The sequence below is a fragment of the Mixophyes fleayi genome, chromosome 11 (genome assembly GCF_038048845.1).
Source record: "Mixophyes fleayi isolate aMixFle1 chromosome 11, aMixFle1.hap1, whole genome shotgun sequence".
NCBI classification, from domain to species: Eukaryota; Metazoa; Chordata; class Amphibia; order Anura; family Limnodynastidae; genus Mixophyes; species Mixophyes fleayi.
In genome coordinates this window covers 14,941,753-14,964,259 of record NC_134412.1, presented here as the reverse complement: position 1 = coordinate 14,964,259, position 22,507 = coordinate 14,941,753, and the positions used below count along the sequence as shown (strand labels likewise).

The window sequence follows — 22,507 nt, the reverse complement described above, 5'->3', positions numbered from 1 at the left end:
ATCAGCCTATCAATACTCTGGGCACCAGTGATATAACGAATCATTGGTTCTTAGTAATATAATGAGATTCCTACTTGTAAATATTGGTCCAGCCAACATAATGGCTGCCTTCGCCTTGTGTAGGCAATCAGCGCTCTTTAAAGCCATGAGTGTATTCTCAAATTGTACACTATATTGGATGTTTTACTCACTAACACGATATGCCAACGTTTTCTCAGTGCAGTATTTCTATCACCCGCCGGTGCAGCGAGCCTGTCCGGACTATTTGGAGATGTGTGCGCCCTCGCTAAACTGCTCCCTTGCAGACGGTGCCAACCTCTGCCCACCTAGCAGACAGCCAAGCAACAGGACCCTGTCCAGCGGTGAGGAGGGGGGTTATGCCTGGGCCATGCTAGTCCCTTAATACACTAGTGGGTAATATGTCAGAGGAGAAATTATAAGGACAGCTTGTCTTTAATGGTAATTTATAATGGAATTTTTTAAACTATTAGGGAAACTAACAAAGCAAGATTGCAAGATGCAACTGTTCTGCTTGACCGAAGACTTCAGTTACATGTTGTATAAAATAATTACAAAATTGAACAGCTGTTTATATACGCTTACAAGCTCTTTGGCCAAGCCATGGTGCAATGCCTTGTGTTGCGGAACATATATTGCACCCACATTGCATGGAGGATTATATGATTATTTGTCATTTTATTATTGTAGTATTAGTATTATTTGATTCTACTATTACTCCGTAAGGAAACAAACCAACTTTGACCATTCCAAAACCGCGCCGAATAGTTTTGTATAACGATATTGATGTGTTCAGTTTCTATGAATGATACTTATGTCATCCGCTTCTCGTGTCAGAGTACAGGAACCCGGTACTGCTGCTGACGAGTCGGTCGTTGCTTCAGTTGTATAATGTGATTACCGGCAGGTATTATACCGTCTGTCACCAGGGCTGGATGGCTTCCCATGGCTGGACGGTGTGCAGAGAGTTGGGGTTTAATAGGTACTCCCAGAGCTGTCTCTCTGTGTGACGTGTGCTCTCTTTTCTACAGTTCTGGTGGTCATCCTGGAACCTTTACAACTGGATGAATTCATGCTCTATTCTCTGATTCCTCACCGTAAATCCTATGGTGTTACTGATTACCATTCATCTTATCTCCACGTTGTCTATGCTGAAGCTCCATGCTCATCTAACCTGTAATCTGAGGTTCCAATCCACTTTCCTTACAGTAAAATGTAGCTGTATAGAGTTATGGTGTTATTGTGTTATAAATTTGGTTATTGTGGGGTACTGCACTCTACACTGTGACCCCATATTTTCGGTGATGTTCCCCCATCCTTTATGCTGTGTCACCACTATTTTCTCCCTCTCTGTGGCTCCTTTGTCTACACTATCGCTCCATCCTTTCAACACTAGGACCCCACTCTCTTTACTCATTATTTCCATACTTTTGGGCTCACTTATAATTGGAAGTACATTAAAAATTGTTTTGCGTCAGATACATATTTCCGTACTGCACATGCTTACCAAATATATATAAAAATATGTCTGTAAATAGTCGTTTTTGCCTATCGTTGACTTATGCTTGGAGAGACAGAATGGGTGTGTGGCAGGGGCGGGGAGGCGTAGTCTGAGAACAGTCAGGGCCTGTTCACATAATCGCGACACAATTAGATATGGACACAGCAGCTTTTAGGAGGCGGGTATACACGCTGGTGATTGGCTCATTGCATGTTGGTGACCTGTCTGCACTACTTCATTGAAAGTGCCATTGGGACCGACTCAGGAAAGAAGATTTCCATTTGATTTTTAAAGGGAAAACAACTGGGGGTAAATGTATCAAGCTGAGAGTTTTCTGGCGGGTTTGAAAAACCAATCAGATACTAGCTGCCATTTATTTAGTACATTCTACAAAATGAAAGCTAGAATCTGATTGGTTGCTATAGGCCACTTTTCAAACCCGCCAGAAAACTCTCAGCTTGATACATTTACCCCCAGGTGTTTGTATTTGATTTAATTTCTATTTATTTTGCATTTGTGTTTAGTTACATTTTATTATTGAAAATATGACATTTACACTTATATAAAGCTGTCAAGACAACACTCTCCTGGGTATATGACACGTAATCATTAGATTTTGTACAAATCGGGTAAAGTATAGTGTTTACTACTAACACTGTCACGCCACATCTCTACACTATCATGGGGAAAAAGTATAGACACTTGAAAGCCTGACGTACGTCTGTCGCAAATGCTGGACCCTTCTTGAGATACGTCCAACTAAAATATGCATGTAAATACTCTTATTTTCCTAAATAGGTTTGGAGCGCAGATACATGCACTCCTAAATATGCCCCATTATGGGCCTTGACCTCTCTCTACAGTTCAACTCTATGATCCAATTCTCTCTATGCTCCAACTATATGATCCAACTCTCTCTATGCTTCAACCCTATGATCCAAGTCTCTTTATGCTCCAACTCTATGATCCAACTCTCTCTATGCGCCAACTCTATGATCCAACTCTCTCTATGCTCCAACTCTCTCTATGCGCCAACTCTATGATCCAAGTCTCTCTATGCTCCAACTCTATGATCCAAGTATCTCTATGCTCCAACTCTATGATCCAACTCTCTCTATGCTCCAAGTCTCTCTATGCTCCAACTCTATGATCCAACTCTCTCTATGCTCCAACTCTATGATACAACACTATCTATTTTCCAACTCTATGATCCAAGTCTTTATTCTCCAACTCTATGATACAACACTCTCTATTTTCTAACTCTATGATCCAAGTCTCTTTATGCTCCAACTCTATGATCCAACCATCTCTATGCGCCAACTCTATGATCCAACTCTCTCTATGCTCCAACTCTATGATACAACACTCTCTATTTTCCAACTCTATGATCCAAGTCTTTATTCTCCAACTCTATGATACAACACTCTCTATTTTCTAACTCTATGATCCAAGTCTCTCTATGCTCCAACTCTATGATCCAACTCTCTCTATGCTCCAACTCTATGATACAACACTCTCTATTTTCCAACTCTATGATCCAACTCTCTCTATGATGTGACCGCACTTTCTTTACTCCAATTCGTCTGTCTTTACTCTTCCAACTCCTTTTCCTCTCTGAGCACACGGTCCTTATTTCTGTCTGTCTATTATCTATGGTGTGTGTCCAGTCTCTGCTCTGCCATAACATCCACACCACCTGCTTTATGTCCTCCTCCAGCCACACAGTATTATCGTCTCCTGTGCCGCTCAGTGCCACAGACGCCCCCTGCCTGGAATCCTTCGCTGTGGTGAATAAAACTGGATCTCCGGGCAATCTAGAAGGATTCCTGAGCCCCGTGTAAGTTGTGTATGTCTGTGGCATTCCAAAAACTGACACAAGGGGGCACCCGCTTTCCAAAACTTTACGGTTACAATATGTATATATATATATATATATATATATATATATACATAATATTACAATATATATTATGTTTATTTATTATGTTTATGTGAAGTTGCGCAGTTGTGTCTAGATTGCTACCAAAGCGCATGAGTTTGCTGATCAAGACCATTTGCACTGGAAGATAGGGATAGGAGGAATAGAGAACAGACATTTCTTGCTAAGTACAGAGCAGGCCCTTTGGGGAATTACTGTGAATGCACTGCCCCTCACCCATGCATGCTCAGAGGAAGGGCCTCCTCAGGGGAGGGGTTTCTGGAATCACCCTCCCACTTGTTACACAACACCCACCACTCCAGGCTATCCTATGGGTACGGACAGTTACCTGGGGGTAAATGTATCAAGCTTCGAGTTTCCGGCGGATAAACCAATCAGAATCTAGCTGTCATTTATTTAGTACATTCTACAAAATGACAGCTAGAATCTGATTGGCTGCTATAGGCAACATCTCCACTTTTCAAACCCACCGGAAACTCAGCTTGCTACATTAACCCCCTGGACTTTATTTGTTTTTATGATGCAGCTGATCCCTGTACCCCCTTATGATGGGGACCTCTGCAGGGGAGTACCAGGAGCGCTGTCTGAAAGTGTTCAAAGGTTTACACATTACATATGTTGAGTTAAAAGTATATAAAAGCATAGGTGATAACATATAATAAGGGCAGGTGTGTGCGGCATCCGTTCGCCATAGAACAAGACGTACCTCCCAATTTTCCAAGGATGTCCGAGTCAGAACAGTGGAATAGTGTGCTTAAATCGGGACAGTTAGGAGGAATGCTCTATATAAAACCTGGGAAAATCTAAGACGTTTGTTATATGACGTATATGTGTGGATGTTCTGTGTGTGGTGAATGTAGCAGAAACAAGTCTTACATGGAGGGGTTAGTGATAGAACAGAGCATGAAAGGAATATATATAGATAATGATGATGATTATAAAGGATTGGGTTCTGACTTTAAATGAACTATACTTCAAGCTCATTAAAGTAATATACATCTGTAGTGCTGAAGTTTTTCACTTGCTGGATCATCCTGTGATTCCTTAACTGGACAAGTAGTACAAATAGTATTGTATTCTATTACAATACGACTACTACTACTAATATCCTAATCAAATACTGATTTTCAGACTAAATTCTGTTATTGGTGACATTATTCCAAAAATGATAAACATAGAGACGACATGAAAGTGTGTTTAATTGTTATAGACATTTAGCAGCAGACATATACTGTATACTGAGATAATGTTTTTTTTTTTCTTTTGCAGAGAGACGTGTCCGACTCAGGAGGGTGTATCACTGCAGTGCACAGGTGAGGAGGAGGCTGCCACGAGGGGGAGGGCTGACAAATTTTAGCCCAGGGGAGCAAGACTCGACTCGGCAGCCTACTTTAAAGGAAAAAAAGCTGTATTAGATGTGGGTTTAATGAATATTTAATTTGAAACTAGTCTACTGTACCATTAAACAGTGTTTTGATGATTTTCAGCTTCAGGTCTTGTCTCCATATACTTGAGGTTAAAAATCGATTCTCTCTCATATATATAAGCGGTAGCGAAACTAGCGTGGGCGCAGCGTTTTATGGGGCCGGTATTTTCGAGAGACAGAGCAGGTACAGCCCTCCGAAGCCTCTGCTGTCCCCTCCGCACGTCCCCCCAGCATTCCTTAGGCCCCCCCACTCATCTTAAGCATGATGTCAGGGAAGCGAGGATTGTCTATTTACTGAGTACATATAGACAGATGGGCGGATTGTGTGGGCAAAATAGCATAGTAACCAAGTGTCCCTACTTCCCAGTGACAGTGAGGTTTTAAAAAAAATTTCCTTTAAATTTGTGTCCCTGGAGATTTCCCTGTGTGTCAGTATGGATAAACTGCATGGGTTAGTTCTGTAAACATGACATGCTGGGAATTGTAGTCCCCCAAAGTCCACAGAGACAGAATCACGTGTGACATCCTTTGATGCTTTGATTAACTCAGCAGCAATGTGTTCCTAGAAATAATTTTTTCATGTTGGGATCTATGTGAAGGTGTGTGTATGATTGTTGCAGAATCCATCTGAAAACCATTCTACTTGCAGTTTAACTTGTCACCACTAGATGGTGATCTATAGTCTTCCCATTCTACGTATAGGACACACTGTAGTGTGTACACTGTTTTAGGGTAGGACTTAAGTGGGCCGCACATGGAACAATCCAGCTGCTGATCCCAGCACTCAACAAGGTTATCCAAATTGGACAGGATCCAGAAGTGGGGCATAGAAATTCTGACTTGGATCGAGCACACAGAGACCAATAACGCCAATGTCACAGCTTGTGTTCTGCCTCTGCGCACCGCTAAACCATTTAAACTAAAATGCTAATACATAAACCTATTTAGCTATAGAACAGACAATATAAAATGTTCTTTTATAAAGACCCTGTAGCAGTGGGCTGTAAAGGCCATTTAGGTTCAGAATATATTGGTGTTTTAATAGCTTGGGGTCCAGGGTAACTGCCTAAGTTGCTTTACCAAACTTTGTGTTTGGCGTTTACATGTATGATGCATAGGCAAACCGAGGGGGGTTTCCTAGTTCCCGGAAACCCCCCTCCAAGCCTGGGGCACTGTATAATTGAGGTGGCTGAACCCTGCCCCTGCTTCACACGGCTCTGCTTGAAAAGGGAGAGCTGTGTGCACCTAACAGTAGTGCACGCAGCATTGCTCATGTATATTATGGGGATAGGAAGAGTTGGAGAGCAGCCAAGCACTGTCTGAAATTATAGCCATGCCCCCATGCATGCTGGTCACGCCCACTGGCAGCGTGGTGTGGAAACCCCCCTCTAAAATCCTGCGTTTGCCCCTGTAATATACATGTAATGTGGCAGTTTGACAAATAGATAGAAATCTCTCTCTGTTCTCTGATCCCTCATGGATGGTGGTAAGATGGCGACATGTTATTGATGAGGCTGAATCTGTTTAGCTTGACCTCTGACTGTGCAGGACACAGTGAGCTGGTATCCTGGCATCATCTCCTGTGTGATCTCTAGGGAAAGTCTGGTATTCTCTGCTTTATTATCTCATTGTTTGTGTACCTGGCCTACATCTATATAGTGGTCACTGTATTCTGTACAGAGATCCGTGTGTGCCAACAGGACTGGCATAAATCTATTGTGGGCACTGTATTCGGAACAAAGATTAGTGTGTGCCAACAGGGCTATCATAAATCTATAGTGGGCACTGTATTCTGTGCAAAGATTAGTGTGTGCCAACAGGATGGCATATGTCTATAGTGGGCACTGTATTCTGTGCAAAGATTAGTGTGTGCCCACAGGATGGCATATGTCTATAGTGGGCACTGTATTCTGTGCAAAGATTAGTGTGTGCCCACAGGTCATATGAAACCTTGGAAAATGCAAAAATATTAGAGGAGACTCCTTTAAATTTAAATTCAATGGCATACTGATCATTAGAGGATTATAAGCAGGGTCCTCTCACCCACACAGATAAGGCCATGGTCGGGAATCAAACTCATGTCTCCAGCACTGTAAGGCAGAAGTGCTAACCACTGAGCCACCGTGCTGCTTAACATATGCACACATATAATACCTTACAACAAAGTTCACTGCAAACAACAACTGATGTATTCAGCAAGTAGTATTATTATTAATTTGGTATAGATTTTACTTTCCCAGTTATTGGTTTATTCAGCAATTTTTGTGGAAAATAAATTGATAACTTTATAAGGAATATCTTATGTAGAATATCAGCAAAAGATTTAATGCCCAGATCTATTGGGCATAATTTATCTCTGCTTATTATACCCAAATTATTTTGGGTCTAATAGGCTCTTATTTTTTATCAATCTGGGCTTTTTCTAGCCTCATCGCTTTCTTTGCCCAACATATTTGAAGACTAAAATGTGCAAATGTGTTTAGTCTACGGCATTAGCATTAACCCATTGTTGTGTTCTCATTCTAGACTGTGGTCGCTCTGCCGCTGAGAGTCAGCGTATAGTAGGAGGGTCTCCGTCGGCCTGGGGACGTTGGCCATGGCAGGTCAGCCTGCGTTGGGATGGACGCCATGTTTGTGGAGGATCCATCATTTCTTCCCAATGGGTCATGAGCGCGGCTCACTGCTTTATTCTGTGAGTAGTTTTGTGGATGCTCTGTCTTCTTTATTATTACCAGACAGAACTCTCCAGCTGTGCAGTGATGATTGTTTATTTGTAAGGAACCACAAAACTCTACACAGTCAGAATGACAAATCATACAAAATACAAACCATTCATCTAAACAGAACAAGTATATACAAATACAAGTACATACAAGGTTAATGAAGAAAGTACAGAAGTAAGGCAGGGGGTAGAGAGGGCCTTGCGTATGAGAGCTTACAGTCTAGTTGGAGGTGGCAAGTTAGAGACAGATCTAAGAGGGTAAAAGGGAGTGTTTCTTGTGACAAAGTCAAAGTTGTATGAGGAGGAGATATTGGTGCAGGCAGCATGTTGGCTCAGTGGTTAGCACTTCTGCCTCACAGCACTGGGGTAATGAGTTCAATTCCCAACAATGGCCTTATCTGTGAGGAGTTTGTATGGTTTCCCCGTGTTTGTGTGGGTTTCCTCTGGGTGCTCCGGTTTCCTCCCACACTCCTAAAACATACTGGTAGGTTAATTGGCTGCTAACAAATTGACCCGTGTGTGTCTGTCTGTCTGTCTGTCTGTCTGTGTGTGTGAATTAGGGAATTTAGACTGTAAGCTCCAATGGGGCAGAGACTGATGTGAGTGAGTTCTCTGTACAGCGCTGCGGAATTAGTGGCACTATATAAATAAATGATGATGATGATGATGATGATGATGATGAATGTGAGGGTGAGTAGCTTGAATTGGATTTTCTAGTTATTGAGAGACAGTGTAGGGATTTTCAGACTGGTGTAGTGGATGTGGAGCGGTGAGAGAGGAAGATCAGCCCTGTCTGGCATCTAGGACGGATTGTAGAGGGGAAGGATGACAAGGAGAATGCACGGTAGCAGAAGGTTGAAGTAGTCAAGACTAGAGATTATGAGACAATGGATAGTGGTATAGTAAGTGAGAAAGGGGTATATTCTGGCAATGGAGAAAGTGAAATGACCATGCATGATACCAGACTTGTTGAGTAAAGCTAAGGATGAGTCGAGCATGATACCAAGGCCGCGGGCATGGGGAACTGGCAAGAGTGTTGATGAGTGAGACTAGAGGTGGGGTACAGTGACACTGGGAGGAGGGAGGATCATAATCTGTTATTTCACATGTTGAACATTACGTAGGATTGAGACATCCAAGTGGAGATGGTGGAGAGAATGTTGGACAAAAGAGAAGGAGAGAGATCTGGAATGAAAGGTAGATTTCACTGTAATCTTTATAAAGGTGATAGCGGGGACCAAAGGAGCATAATAGTTCAAAGATAGATAAAGAGAGGACTGAGAAAAATCTTGAGGGACCCTAACTGATGCAGGGGGTGGAAAGGAGTGTGGGACAAAACTAGAAACACTGAAGGAGCATTTAGAGAGGTAGGAGGTGAAGAAGGAGAGCACAGTGCCATGAAGGGCAAGGCTTAGGTTGTCCAGGAGAAGACGGTGACAGACTGCATCAAAAGCGGCACAGTGGTCAAGGAGAATGAATAGGGAAAGTTAGCTGTGAGTAGATCGTTGATCAATATTAAGTATAATTCTGTTTCTGACCTCACAGGTCCAACTTCCTTACTGTTGGTAGGTGGAAGGTCCATGCTGGTTCTACCTCCCTCAACCCATCAACTTCTCATTCCATCCGCAGCATCTACTACAATGGGCTCTACAACCCTGAAACCAATGACTACGATGTGGCCCTGCTGAAAACTAGCCAGCCTATGGGCTTCTCTGGTGAGGCCAATCCCCTTTCAGGACTTACAAATCCATGGAAATTCAGGGGTGAAGGCAAGGTGCTTCCTGCTGAAAGACATAACAATTTGATTTGTTAAAATGTTGTCCAGAAGGAAATAATGAGCAAATCTGAAATAGAATAATCTCTAGACTATTTGTGAGTAACCCTCCATTAGCTATATATTGTTAGTTAGGGTCCCCCCATCTTTAATCGACTGTGATGTTGATCCCTGAGTTTTGTGTTAGGTGGTCTGGATAGGCAGGAGGTCCGGTTGTCTGTCCAGTGTGGATTCATAGGTGAAGTAATCTGACCAATCAGAGGGAGTTGTTTTATCTGACTAAAGATTCCGAAACCATCACTGGAATTGTGGTGGGACCTTTGCTTTCTACAAGTCAGTACAGCTTTAATAATTATATAAGACTTCTATAAAATAAATAAATGGTATGGGATTATATGCTTATAAATGTCTTCCTGTTTGCAATCCCCCTAACTTCTCTTCTGACCATCTATTTGCAGAGACTTTGCGGCCTGTATGTCTGCCCAGGACACAGCAGCAGTTCCAGGCAACGGGCAACTGTTGGATCAGCGGCTGGGGTCACGTGAGCGAGGGGGGTGAGGAGCCAGAGGGTCTCGATGTGGCTGGACGGGTGGTTGTGTATGATTTACTATCCGATATAATATCCATCCATTAACTCTCTACTTCACGTTGATGAAGCTCTCACATGGGTCTGTATGGTATATTGGGAATTGGGAGATGTCCGTAGAGTATTCAAAGCTTGGACAACAATCCTTGTCATCCATCCCTGCTACCTGGTACTCATTTACTCCTGGTACTCAGATGCTCCTGGTACTCAGATGCTCCTGGTACTCACCTCCCCATAGTGCTTTTGCCCATCACCAGTTACGATCTCCTCCACTCTCCCCTGTTCATGGCCTGCTCCACTTCCATTCTCAGTCGACAATGTTCTTGTTCTCTGACTCCACTGTATCTGGTGTCTACCTCCACTCACACTCTTCCCTTAAGTGCCTCCTCCGGCTTTCTCCTCCTCCACACTCACCTTTGCCAAGTCTGGTCCCCAGATGCCTTCACTCTTAATCCCACCACAATGTGTTTGGTTGGCACAGATTATTATCATTCGAGCTGTGTTTAATCATAGGCTTTCATTAATATCAATAAAGTCCTGCCTGCCTTGTACCTGGTCCAAGGCTCTCTGCTCCATTGTCACTCACTCTGGCTCCCTCCGCTCTCCCTGTTGTGTTTGGTTGCGGATCCCCTCTCCACTCTCTCACCATCATGCTGTCTCCAGCCCTGGCATCCAACTACTACCCAGTGCCCACACCTACTCTCGTTCATCCACGCCGTGCCTAGTTCCGTTCTTCACCCCTTTTAACGAAATGTCTGGTCCCACCAGCTTCTTCCGCTCACACTCTGCCCCTAGCTGTCCCCTCCGAGGCTTTTGCACCAGCAGGGCCCAATTTACATGGGAGAAAATGCATTTGTATGTATGCACATACCACTATAATAAAAACATTACTTAACAAGTACAAAGACTACTGTAAAAATGCTATATAAACACAAATCTTTACAGCATTATCTGTGCTCTGTACAAAAGCAGGAAGTGTTCTCTCTGCCTACATGCCAAATAAAAAATAGCATTTAACCCCTTGTATTGCAACGTGGTAAGTCCAAGTGCAAATTTGCACCCTGTACCTGGATTTGCTCCTAAGGCGGCGTACACACTACAGAAATTTTCTCCCGATGTGATATCGTTAATGATTTTACCAACGGCTGAAAGTCCCGATCAGCAGTCGATCCATGTGTACACACTATACACGTTTTACAAGATTTACCTTCAGATCTGTGCTCTTCATCTGTCATAACCATCGGCTGAAAAGATGGTGACTCTGTAAACTCTATGGAGATCTGCCTAGACTGCTGGTCGTGAGTGTGTACACACAGCAGAATCGGCACGTTCCATGGTTTATAGAGATTTTTAATAGAGATGCTCAGGCTCGGTTCATCGAGAACTGAACACACCCAAACTTAGGGGATCCGAGTACCGAGCCGAGTCGGCTCAGTACTGTTGCGCGCCCTCGGAATTGAAAACGAGGCAAAACGTCATTGTGACGTCATCGGATCTTGGATCTCGTGAGTTTTAAATTCCTTTTTAAGATCCAACATAACGAGGGGTGAGAGGGAAGGCGAACCCCCCTTTTCTTTTCTGCCACTGCTGTGTGCCAATGTGCCCTAGATGTGCTAGGAACTGCCGTGTGTTTGTGTCATTGCTCTGTCACTTACCATCCAGCCAGGTCGCTGAGGTATTTGCCCGAAAGTGTATGAAAATAATATTGTGACCTGTGATGTGGTCCAAATTGACTGCAAATTACTTGAAATTAGTGTTATTGAGGATAATAATAATGTAGGAACAGAAAAAGAGCAAAATTATGTGATTTTAGCATAATTTTTTCAAAAAAATTCAAAACCAAAACACACAAGGGCGGTTTTGCCAAAACCAAAACACGAAGTTAATCCAGGTCCAAAACCAAAACCAGTTCACGGGTGTCAGTGAGCATTTCTAATTTTTAGTCCGTTTATAAAATCAAATCAAATACGATGAGCTTTGGTACGATAAAACATGATGGTGTGAGCGTACACACTAATGCGATATCAGGTCTAACGGTCGTTTATGTGATTGACATGATAATTGGGTGAAAAACCTGTAGTGTGTACCCAGCCTTACTTTAAAAGAGGCGAGATATGTTTTAGTGGATGAGCTGTGTAATTATCCAATATACGCTGTCAGATCATCTTAGTCACTTGGTGACTGACTTGTTTATCAAATAGGTGTTCACTGAAGTGAAACTAACTCCAGACTACGTAATACTGGCTACTCCCACTGTGATATCTGAGTGCAATTGTCCAATATCACAGATCGTGTGTTCCCAAAACAATACGATCACAATCAATTAGATCGTTAGCGAAACATGTTTGTAAAAGCGTTGAGAAGATGACCTCAGGTGACCTTTATTGGTCTTCCTGTCCAGTCATTTTCTCAACGTTCCAATAGGCTCCTGTGATGCCCGACAAGAGATCTGGCCACTTGTCCCAAGTGCCGAGTGGGCAAGTCTTGTCCAGTTTGGTTACTTGCCTATCATTTGTTGCTGCAAAGAGAGCATGTTTATCAACGATCCAAGCCAGCAACTTGAATGTGAGATGTACTTTCACAGACATTTGAAATGGTGCAGCAAGCAACATACAAATACATTTCTGAGCTTTTCTGACAGTCATAGAAAGGAAAGGCAATGCAGTTCACCATTCATTACAACACATCAAAGTAATTTTTTTTAGCATAGATACACATGCCTTGAATTAAAGAGATGGCTGGTTGCCTCTTGTTTTATCATGTTACATTTATTTCATTATCTATGCAGAAATTTATGTCATTATAGATTTTCAATGGAATATAATTATTTTAGACTTATTTTATCCAGATGATGTATTTGTGAGGACAAGGTTATAGGCTGGGGGTAGCAAAAATGCTCTGGGAGGGTTATAAGATTTAAATCCTGACTGCTAGGGGCTCAGGCACTCCAGTGACTCGTCTGCATATACAGACATTGAACTTTCCTTCTTCTTTCCATTCCTACCACACAGGTCAACTGTCTCCAGTCCTCCGAGAGGCCAAGGTGCACCTGATCGGCAGCCAGATCTGCAACCAGTCCTCCCACTACCCCGGGCTGATCACTGACCAAATGCTCTGCGCTGGGTACCTGAACGGCAAAGTAGACTCTTGTCAGGTACGTTGTCAAACAAAGAAACTGTACACTGCCAGGTGGAAAATCTATCTATCTATCTATCTATCTATCTATCTATCTATCTATCTATCTATTATCTATCTATCTATCTATCTATTATCTATCTATCTGTCTATTATCTATCTATATATCTATATATCATCTATCTATCTATCTATCTATCTATCTATCTATCTATCTATCTATGTATCTATCATCTATCTATCATCTATCTATATATCTATCTATCTATCTATCTATCTATCATCTATCTATCTATCTATCTATCTATCTATCTATGTATCTATGTATCTATCTATCATCTATCTATCTATCTATCTATCTATATATCAATCTATCTATCCATGTATCTATCTATCACCTATCTATCTATCTATCTATCTATCTATCTATCTATCTATCTATGTATCTATCTATCATCTATCTATCTATCTATCTATCTATCTATCTATCTATCTATCATATATCTATCTATCTATGTATCTATCTATGTATCTATCTATCATCTATCTATCTATCTATCTATCTATCTATCTATCTATCTATCTATCTATATATCATATATCTATATATCTATCTATCTATCTATGTATCTATCTATCACCTATCTATCTATCTATCTATCTATCTATGTATCTATCTATCATCTATCTATCTATCTATCATCTATCTATCTATCTATTATATATCTATCTATCTATCTATCTATTATATATCTATCATCTATCTATCCATCCATCCTCCTGTAGATAATATATGTAAATCCTGTGTATTCCATTCTGATGTTATCGCTTACAATCGCTGAATTCTGATTCTTTTATCAGTGTTTATTTGGAATACTTGTGCATTTTCTACTATTACAATTCTCAGTGGATTTCCATTTACAAGTGTTAAGTCTACAGCTTCAGACTTTTAGGTGATTACATAACTCATTGTCGACTTCTAATATCCATGTAATTTACAAGGCGAAGTAGATTATCCAAAAATATCTATATAATTGTGAAGATGTTCTGTGCTGCTAGCCTGTAATTAGCTTCAATGGTTACGTTTATTTCCATCATACAGATGACACATGGTGGAAATCTGGGTGTATTGGGTGGGTATCACATTGCGGGTGAAGCCATGATTGTCAGGCGCCGTTCCTGCACTTCCCCAAGGTGCCTTGGATAGTTGTCTTCTCTCCTCATGCAGAAGTTGCTTCCTTCCTTCCTGCGGGCGCTAACGCTATACGGCCACGTCTCCATTGCTAAGCAATGGGACGCTGTTGAGTTGACTGTCAGCGGTCAGATGTGCTCTGACCTCCAATCAGGACCCTGCTCACACTATATATAGGAGTTTCTGGCACCACTAGGATGCCAGAGTATCAGGGTCACCTTATGCTCCAGCGCTCCAGGTTCTGTTCCTGCTTCCTAACTGACTTCCTGGCTTCTGACTCCATCTGACTCTGATCTTGGATTCTCCTTTGGGCTGCATTGAATCTCCTGGTTTGACCTCTGGCTTCCTGATTACTCCTCTGATTTAATCCCTTGTATCTCGCATCCTTCACGGCTTGACAGTACGACTACGCCTTTTCTCCCGCCACTACTTTGTTGATGGCTATCTTGAAGAACCGCGGCCTGAGCACCTCTTGCAGCAAAATCCAAACTCCCTTGCGGGCGTCCTTGGCAAAGACCAGAGGCATGTTAGACTCCGCACCCCCAAGCATCGCTCTGTCAATACCAGCAAGTAGTCATCAGTCAAAACAAGCTCGGTACAATGATGACACAAATCACATCACCCAGGAGTCTGGAAATATTGCCCGAAATTCTGGAGTCTCACAGACACTTTGGGAGAGTTAGCTTTAAGATAGTGTTGCTGCAGGGTGAAAAATTTCCCATAATAACTTCCAGCAAAAACATAAGAACTAAATAATGAGCTTGTACGATACCATCATATTTACAATAGGCAATTAACCTTCATTTATTTAACTATTAAACCAATGTTTATCGTGTTTTCTGTGTTGCAATACTAATTTATATCCCGTTACTCCATCCACTAGATACTATCAGGTAGGGTGATCTTGTAAACCTCCACATTAACTATAACTGCAATAATGTATCTAAAATTGCAAAATCGATTTGACTTTCACCCTTGACTACAATAACCTACTTATCACGCCATTCATTTAATATATTGATTATAATTTCTTAGTACTAGAACTCAGTCACCTCTGTCTCGGTGTGTTTGCATGACCTAAAATTCTTTTTTCATAGTGCCTTCCATTGATTTTCATTATTTATAGATAAACTGTATAATTTATATGATTTATCATTTTTTAGGGACAAGACATTGTAGGTTTTCTCTTCCTGCTCCTTCTGACATAACAGTGAGACACTGAAGTGTTAATCCCACTTGGCAGTAGAAATGAGAGGAAGTTGTCCAGCATTAAAAACTCTCACTGGCTTCCATTCCAGTAGTCCTCTTTTTATGTCCTCGAAAGATTGCAGGGTGCTCAGGGGTGTAAAAAGACATTTGTAGGCTCCACATCAACATTTTGTAAGGGACTCTGTGTATATCACAATGACAGTTTCTCACCTCCTCCAGCTTACTGGAGCTTACTGAAGCTTCCTTTACTAATCAACCCATGGCTGCTGTTATATTAACCAATAGGATGCAGGCCACACCGATAATCACAAGCTTCCTTTTAGTTACTATGACAATAGCCACAGACTGATCACCGGAGGGAGCTTCAGTAAGCTGCAGGAGGGGAGACATTGTCTGCAGCCTCACTGCTGCTTCATGGAACATTGGCAGAGAAGGCATCACCCCCCTTCCCCCTCAGCTACATGTAACATGCAAGTTGGTGGCTACCATGAATGTTGTCTGGTGGATCGTGATCCACTCTAGGCTTCTTCAAGTAGACATTTGAGACTATAGAATGGAGGGAACAAGAATTTGAATCCGATAATCCACCTGACAATGGTAAACTTGTGCCGGTGTTTGAGTTTGATCAATTTGAAGCAAGGAATATATTTGGAGAATAACAGATGCCAGCTTGGTAATTGGGGACTCCAATACCATGGACAGAACATCCAATGTTGCTAGTCCTTATGGTATTTCAGATCATCTTCTGATTTAAGGGAACTGAGAGCGGTGCAGCTGAACTTGTGGCCCCTCCAGGTCTTCACCAAAGTCATCAAGGTCCAGTCCAACAATGGCCTCCGTGTGGCATTATGGTGGAGAAGTGCATACACACAAATTTGCCCCATGTAAGAAGGTCGAACTTTGATGTGACATTTATACTTTTACAAATGTACCTCCGGAGAATTTTCCACCTCTCCACATGCCCAGATGTACTTCCAGGTTATAAAGCCATCTCTCGAGAGCCTTGATGTCCACTGGGACGACCATTGAGACGAAGGGGTTCAAAATCCATGATTTTGCCGTGTGCATTTAGTGAACGTCGTGGGGACCCCTTTACTTCAATAATAACCAGAGCCTCTTTGCAGATGGAGGCGAGAGGAGGATTTTTTTTGCATATACACGGTCCTATCAAAGATGATAGATGACAAGAACAATGGTGATGCTTCAGATGGGCTGCCTGACTGCTGTTTGTACCAGACATTGATGCAGACTGTACAGAAAGCCATTCTTGTACAAATATTTATGTCCATTAGATAAATAACATAAGAAACAGAGATATAGGAGGGAGTTCAATTGCCCCCAGAGTATGGCTGCGCTAAACCTATTACCGTTATTACGGTAAATTTAAGCCGGCTTTCCGCTCGCAGCTCAGGGAACTGCGAGCAAAAAGCCTGCGTTGAAACTACTGTAATAACGGTATTTACGTGCACTATTACCGTAATAACGTTAATAGTGCGCAGGCCAATTGAATTCCCCCATAGTGTATTTAAAGAGGCAATGAGATATTTGTTATTGTGAGCTTGGAGAAGGTAGACAGTAGCCATGTGACTTACATTAAACCCACATCCCCTATCAAGCCTTTCAGTTGACCTTTTCAATTCTAACATTGATCGTGTCTCATTTCCCAGAGGAGTTATTTGCCTTTCAGACTAATCAATATAATAGCCATAAAGCCTTCAGTGTTTTATCTAAATTCCTAACATTAGCTGTAATCAAACAAATTACTCTTACAGCACAAATATATCAATGTGTTGTGTATCTTCGGTTAGATAACAACGTCTAAAGAAGATAATTGTGACTGTAAAGCAAAATATACACTATAGAAAACACCACTAGACCTAAATGAGAGTAAGATATGGAAATGTACTGATGCATTAATACTTATATTTGTAATTATTGCCAGTCATAGTTTGCCCCAGAGTGGATCTGGCTGCTTGGTACTTAGGTCGTACTTGCCTACTCTCCTACAATCCTCATCATCAGCAGCAGCTATTTATATAGAGCCACTAATTCCGCAGCGCTGTACAGAGAACTCACTCACATCAGTCCCTGCCCCATTGGAGCTTACAGTCTAAATTCCCTAACATACACACAGACACACACACACACACACACACACACACACACACAGACTAGGGTCAATTTGATAGCAGCCAATTAACCTACCAGTATGTTTTTGGAGTGTGGGAGGAAACCAGAGCACCTGGAGGAAACCCACCCAAACATGGGGAGAACATACTACAATGTCAAGGACATTTCCGAATTTCGTATAGTGTGTCATCACATCAGCACTTCCCCCTTGGACCTCCCCCTCGGGAATCCCCCGGAGGAATGGTCTAAAAATTTGGCAAGTAGGGCTCAGGCCAACTCAGGAGTGTGGCCAAATTGGTCAGGGATTGTGCCTATCTAAGCGACAGGAGTATCACTGTATCACGCAATAGGATTATAGTCGGGAAGTCTGCTGTGCCAAGTAAAAGATCTTTCCCCATAATCAAAGTGGGTGGAGTTTGCCAAAATTTGCCCCTTTGTGGGCAGTGTTTGTGCAGAACAGGGGTGGAGCTTATTTTGTCCTGCTTCCAGGATTCTAAATGTTGGGAGGTCAATGATATGTTATTGCAAACAGGTGTCTCTTTCTTTGATTAAATGTATAGTTTTCATGTATTACTGAGATTAAGAGTAATGTGCGGCCTTTTTGAAGGTCAGAGGACCACCCATATGGGCCCTCGATTATATTGTGTTGCCTATTACTGCACTAGTTCTTAATGAACTGATGGGCTGAATACGGGATCAGCACACAAACTGTCTGCTTCCACTCTCTGTAGGTGACAGGTACTTGAACTATATTTATTTCAGCTTTGTTTCTTTTGTCAAATCAATATGGAGAACATATATCTGTGCAAGGGGGAACAGGGTTCCAGAGACAATAACATTGAGAAGATCCAGGTGTTCGTTCCTAAAGTACCAAGGAATGAGGAGGGGAAATCGGTGTGGGCCGGCGGAGGAGTTTGGCACAGAGGGACTATACTGCTGCAGACTGAGACCCTAGAAACTGGACCAGTGTTCAACTGTCCATACCAGTAGGCCAAAAGCAGTGGTCTGTGGTCATTTTGGGAGTAGCAACAAGCCCGATAATGAGTGAATTGATTTAGATCGGATTTTAATCCGGTATCGTGGTCTTTTTTGTATCACAAACCACTGAGATATTGAGCCAACTGCAGCAGAGTTCTAAGTTCTAAGTAGCCCTCTGCTGTGTCTTACAATCACATATAACTAAATAAATAGGAGGGTGTTTTGTAGAGTAGTAATTTAGGCTATAAAGAAGACATTCCACTTTAATATTAATAATAATAATAATAATAATGTTGTAACTTTTCTCCTTACACAGGGAGATAGCGGGGGGCCCCTGGTCTGCCAGGAAGGGGGGCTATGGTGGCAGGTTGGCATTGTGAGCTGGGGTGAAGGTTGTGGAAGACCCAATCGGCCTGGAGTCTACACCAATATCACCGCACTGCTAGACTGGGTGTATCACCGACTTCAGGTGAGGGATCTTGTAAAGACCGTTGATGGAACCTTCAGTTTCGTATGCGGTAGTCTCACTTACCATGAGGCCCAATAACTCATTGGAGAACAGTCAGGGGCTGGCTGATCTGGGGGGCATCTGAAAGTGTACTGCACACATTATGATATAAATGTATTACTTTATAATTCCATTAGATAAATAATATAGGAAAGTGTTAATGCTTATTACCGGAGATACTGGACCATTGCTCCAAAAAAGAGGCACTTAAAAAGTATATTTATTTTCTCCTTATGGCTCTGTGTATATCCTGGCTACATACTGGGGAATATTGCTGCTCTGTAAAAGCAACAGACCACATGTGTGTGTGTATGTACAACAGTCCACGTGTGTGTGTATGAACCTTGCAGGGGGCGGTGCTTATAGGAGAATGGGCAGGGCTTCATTAGAAAGGAGGCGTGGTCAGGAGTGTTAGGTTGTGTTTGTATGACATATTTGTGTGTTTTGCATACATCAGGGCGGAGCTTATTTTGTCCCAATTTTGACTAGGTAAATCTTTGGAGGCAGGGTCATGTGATACAGTTGGGGTACACTGGGGCTGTTAGTGTGGTCAGTTATCTTATACACCAGCGCTGACCTGCTCAATAGATTTTCAGGAACGTCCAAAAAATAATCTGACCCTCATCCCAGGACCATTCTTGGCATGACACCTGGTTTAGGGCCACATATGTGTTGCATTATGTACATGTGATAACAGACATATAACAATCTGTTTTCTTTCTCTTTAGACTGATAGTGAGATTCCATGACCAGAAGACCATCCAACAACAATTATATTAAAAAAATTATAATAAAAATTGTTTCCTTTAATTTCCCCCTGTGTGCATCTGTACTAAATGTGTATGTGTACATAAAATATATATGTATGTGTGTGGGTACAGGCATGATGGGCCTATTTAAAGGGCCATTCCAACCTGAAATTAAATTTTTCCAAAATATGGGGCATACAAACAAAATACATTGTTCACAGTTTACCTCTTGTTCTACTGCAGCTCTGTTAAAAACTAAACATCACACATCTTTAGTATACAGTCTTAATGTAATCTGATTCAGGTTATAAAAAGATGAGATTAGAGTCATTTGAGCTGCTGTGATGTCACCAGCCATATCTCTGTGTATAAATCCCTGAATCCGCACTGTCCATATCTACACTATATGCCTGTTCACTTATGGTGACAAAATTCTCTTATTGCCACAATTTACTAAAAAAACTAAATATATATAAAAAGATATATGTTAACCAAACAGATAAAAACATAAAAATACATATTTAAAAATCCTTAAAGATTAAAAACTACTTTATTTATAAATATATTCAAAGACTAATGCCACTTCCTAACACAGCAGCTTCCTGCAGAGGGGATCCTGATCGATCAGCGGTATATGCGATCACCGCGTTCTGTAACTAATATATATTAGTTTATACTTAATCACTTAGGGGTATATTTACTAAACTGCGGCTTTGAAAAAGTGGAGATGTTGCCCATAGCAACCAATCAGATGCTGGTGTGTCATTTTGTTGAGTGCACTAAATAAATGACAGCTACAATCTGATTGGTTGCTATAGGCAACACCTCTGCTTTTTCAAACCCGCAGTTTAGTAAATTTAGCCCTTATTGTTAGACCTACAGGTTAGAAGCCAGGGAAGACGTGTCAGCTTACATAAGGGCTTCTAAGGCCTAAACTTGAATTAAGATTAACGCAATCAGCATTTTATAATGTTGATACTTTCCATGTAACATTTAACAAGGGTATTCATATTAGCAACAAGCTGGGTTGGGGGCAGGAAAACTTTTTTTTTCTCTTTAAAATGTCCCCAATAGGCTGCTGATCTGAGTTTTGTCCCCCAGGATAAAATTTGCCTGCCGGTCCCTGGCTACAAGATTACAATTTCAGTTACCTCCCTGATTGTATAGTAATTTAAAAACTATAAGGCTGGATACACACTACAGGGTTTTCAGCCAATTATTGGGCCAGTCACCCGATAATCAACCGTTCGGCCCAATATTGTATTAGCGTGTACGCTCCCATAGGCAAACCGAAGGGGGTTCCCTTGTACCTGGAAACCCCCCTTCAAGCCTGGGGCACTGTATAATTGAGGTGGCTGGACCCTGCCCCCGCTTCACATGGCTCTGCTTGAAAAGGGAGAGCTGTGTGCCCCTAACAGTAGTCTACGCAGCATTGCCCATGTATATTATGGGGATAGGAAGAGTTGGAGAGCAGCAAAGCACTGTCTAATATTATAGCCACGCCCCCATGCATGCTGGTCACACCCACTGGTGGCGTGGTGTGGAATCCCCCCTCTACAAATCCTGCGTTTGCCCCTGGCTCCAAGGATGGACGATTATCGTTCCAAAGCTCATCGTATTGTTTTATTTGCTTTTATAAACGGACTAAAATCTTGTTCAACGATGGAACAATGTCGTGCAGATTCTGCAGTGTGTAAGCACCTACGACCGGCAGTGTCCATCCCATCTCTATGGAATGAGCAGAGTCACCATCTTTTCAGCCGATGGTTATGACAGATGAAGGGCACAGATCTGAAGGTAAATCTTGTACAACGTGTACAGTGTGTACACATGAATCGGCTGCTGATCAGTCGTTGGTAAAATGGTTAACGATATCACATCGGGAAAGTTTCTGTAGTATGTACCCAGCCTAAGATGTTTATATGGGTTCATTATACAATTGAGATTTGTGGAATGTAATCTACATAGACCAGGCATGTATTTCAGTTTTTATAGCCTGTAATCACAATGTGACCATTACTAATCAGCTTTTCAACTGTAGTTCAAATTGACACAAATCCTACAAAATACTGCAACTAATACAACAATGTTACTGTCCTTGATTTAGCTGTGTTCCTCTCTTCAGAACTTATACACACAATATTTCTCTGGATTATAAGTAATTGTAAGTGATATTTGTTATAACAAATACAACACAAAAGAATACATTCATATGTCTAGAGAAGTTACATTATACAAAATATGAGGGGAGGGAAACCTATATTGATATTTTATCATTTTTAACTTCTAATTCAGTACATGACTAATCACATTACTATCCTTTTAAATATTAAATTGCTATTAAGTATATAATAAAAGATTGAAGAGAATATTCATTTAATTTTGAATTACTATAGATTACTATAGATTTGAATTTACTATTTATTGAATTCCAGAGCGCCTCCGTTTAAGAACACGGCCTGATTCATTAAAGAAAGATAAGCAAAAGTAAGTAAGGCAAAACCATGTTGCATTGGAGGGGGAGGTAAATTTAAAATGTGATGGCAGATTTATATTTGGGGTAGGGCATGTCCTAGATCAACTTGAAATTTCAGTGTACAAATAAGCTATCAAGTATTTGTGTGCTACATGACAATACAG

General features: G+C 41.6%; 1 protein-coding gene across 1 annotated transcript in view; it reads left to right on the top strand.

Moving 5' to 3' along the window:
* LOC142107499 (transmembrane protease serine 3-like) overlaps positions 1-19,887 on the top strand; it is a 30,670-nt gene extending 10,783 nt beyond the window's left edge. Inside the window, exons 5-14 of the mRNA XM_075190955.1 lie at positions 219-362; positions 856-1,000; positions 3,237-3,356; positions 4,728-4,771; positions 7,411-7,576; positions 9,152-9,321; positions 9,839-9,934; positions 12,978-13,120; positions 18,927-19,079; positions 19,847-19,887. Of these exons, the coding sequence (XP_075047056.1) occupies positions 219-362; positions 856-1,000; positions 3,237-3,356; positions 4,728-4,771; positions 7,411-7,576; positions 9,152-9,321; positions 9,839-9,934; positions 12,978-13,120; positions 18,927-19,079; positions 19,847-19,867 (1,202 nt within the window). The 3' untranslated portion in view covers positions 19,868-19,887. The remainder of the gene's footprint in view (positions 1-218; positions 363-855; positions 1,001-3,236; positions 3,357-4,727; positions 4,772-7,410; positions 7,577-9,151; positions 9,322-9,838; positions 9,935-12,977; positions 13,121-18,926; positions 19,080-19,846) is intronic.
* Positions 19,888-22,507: the final 2,620 nt, after the last annotated feature.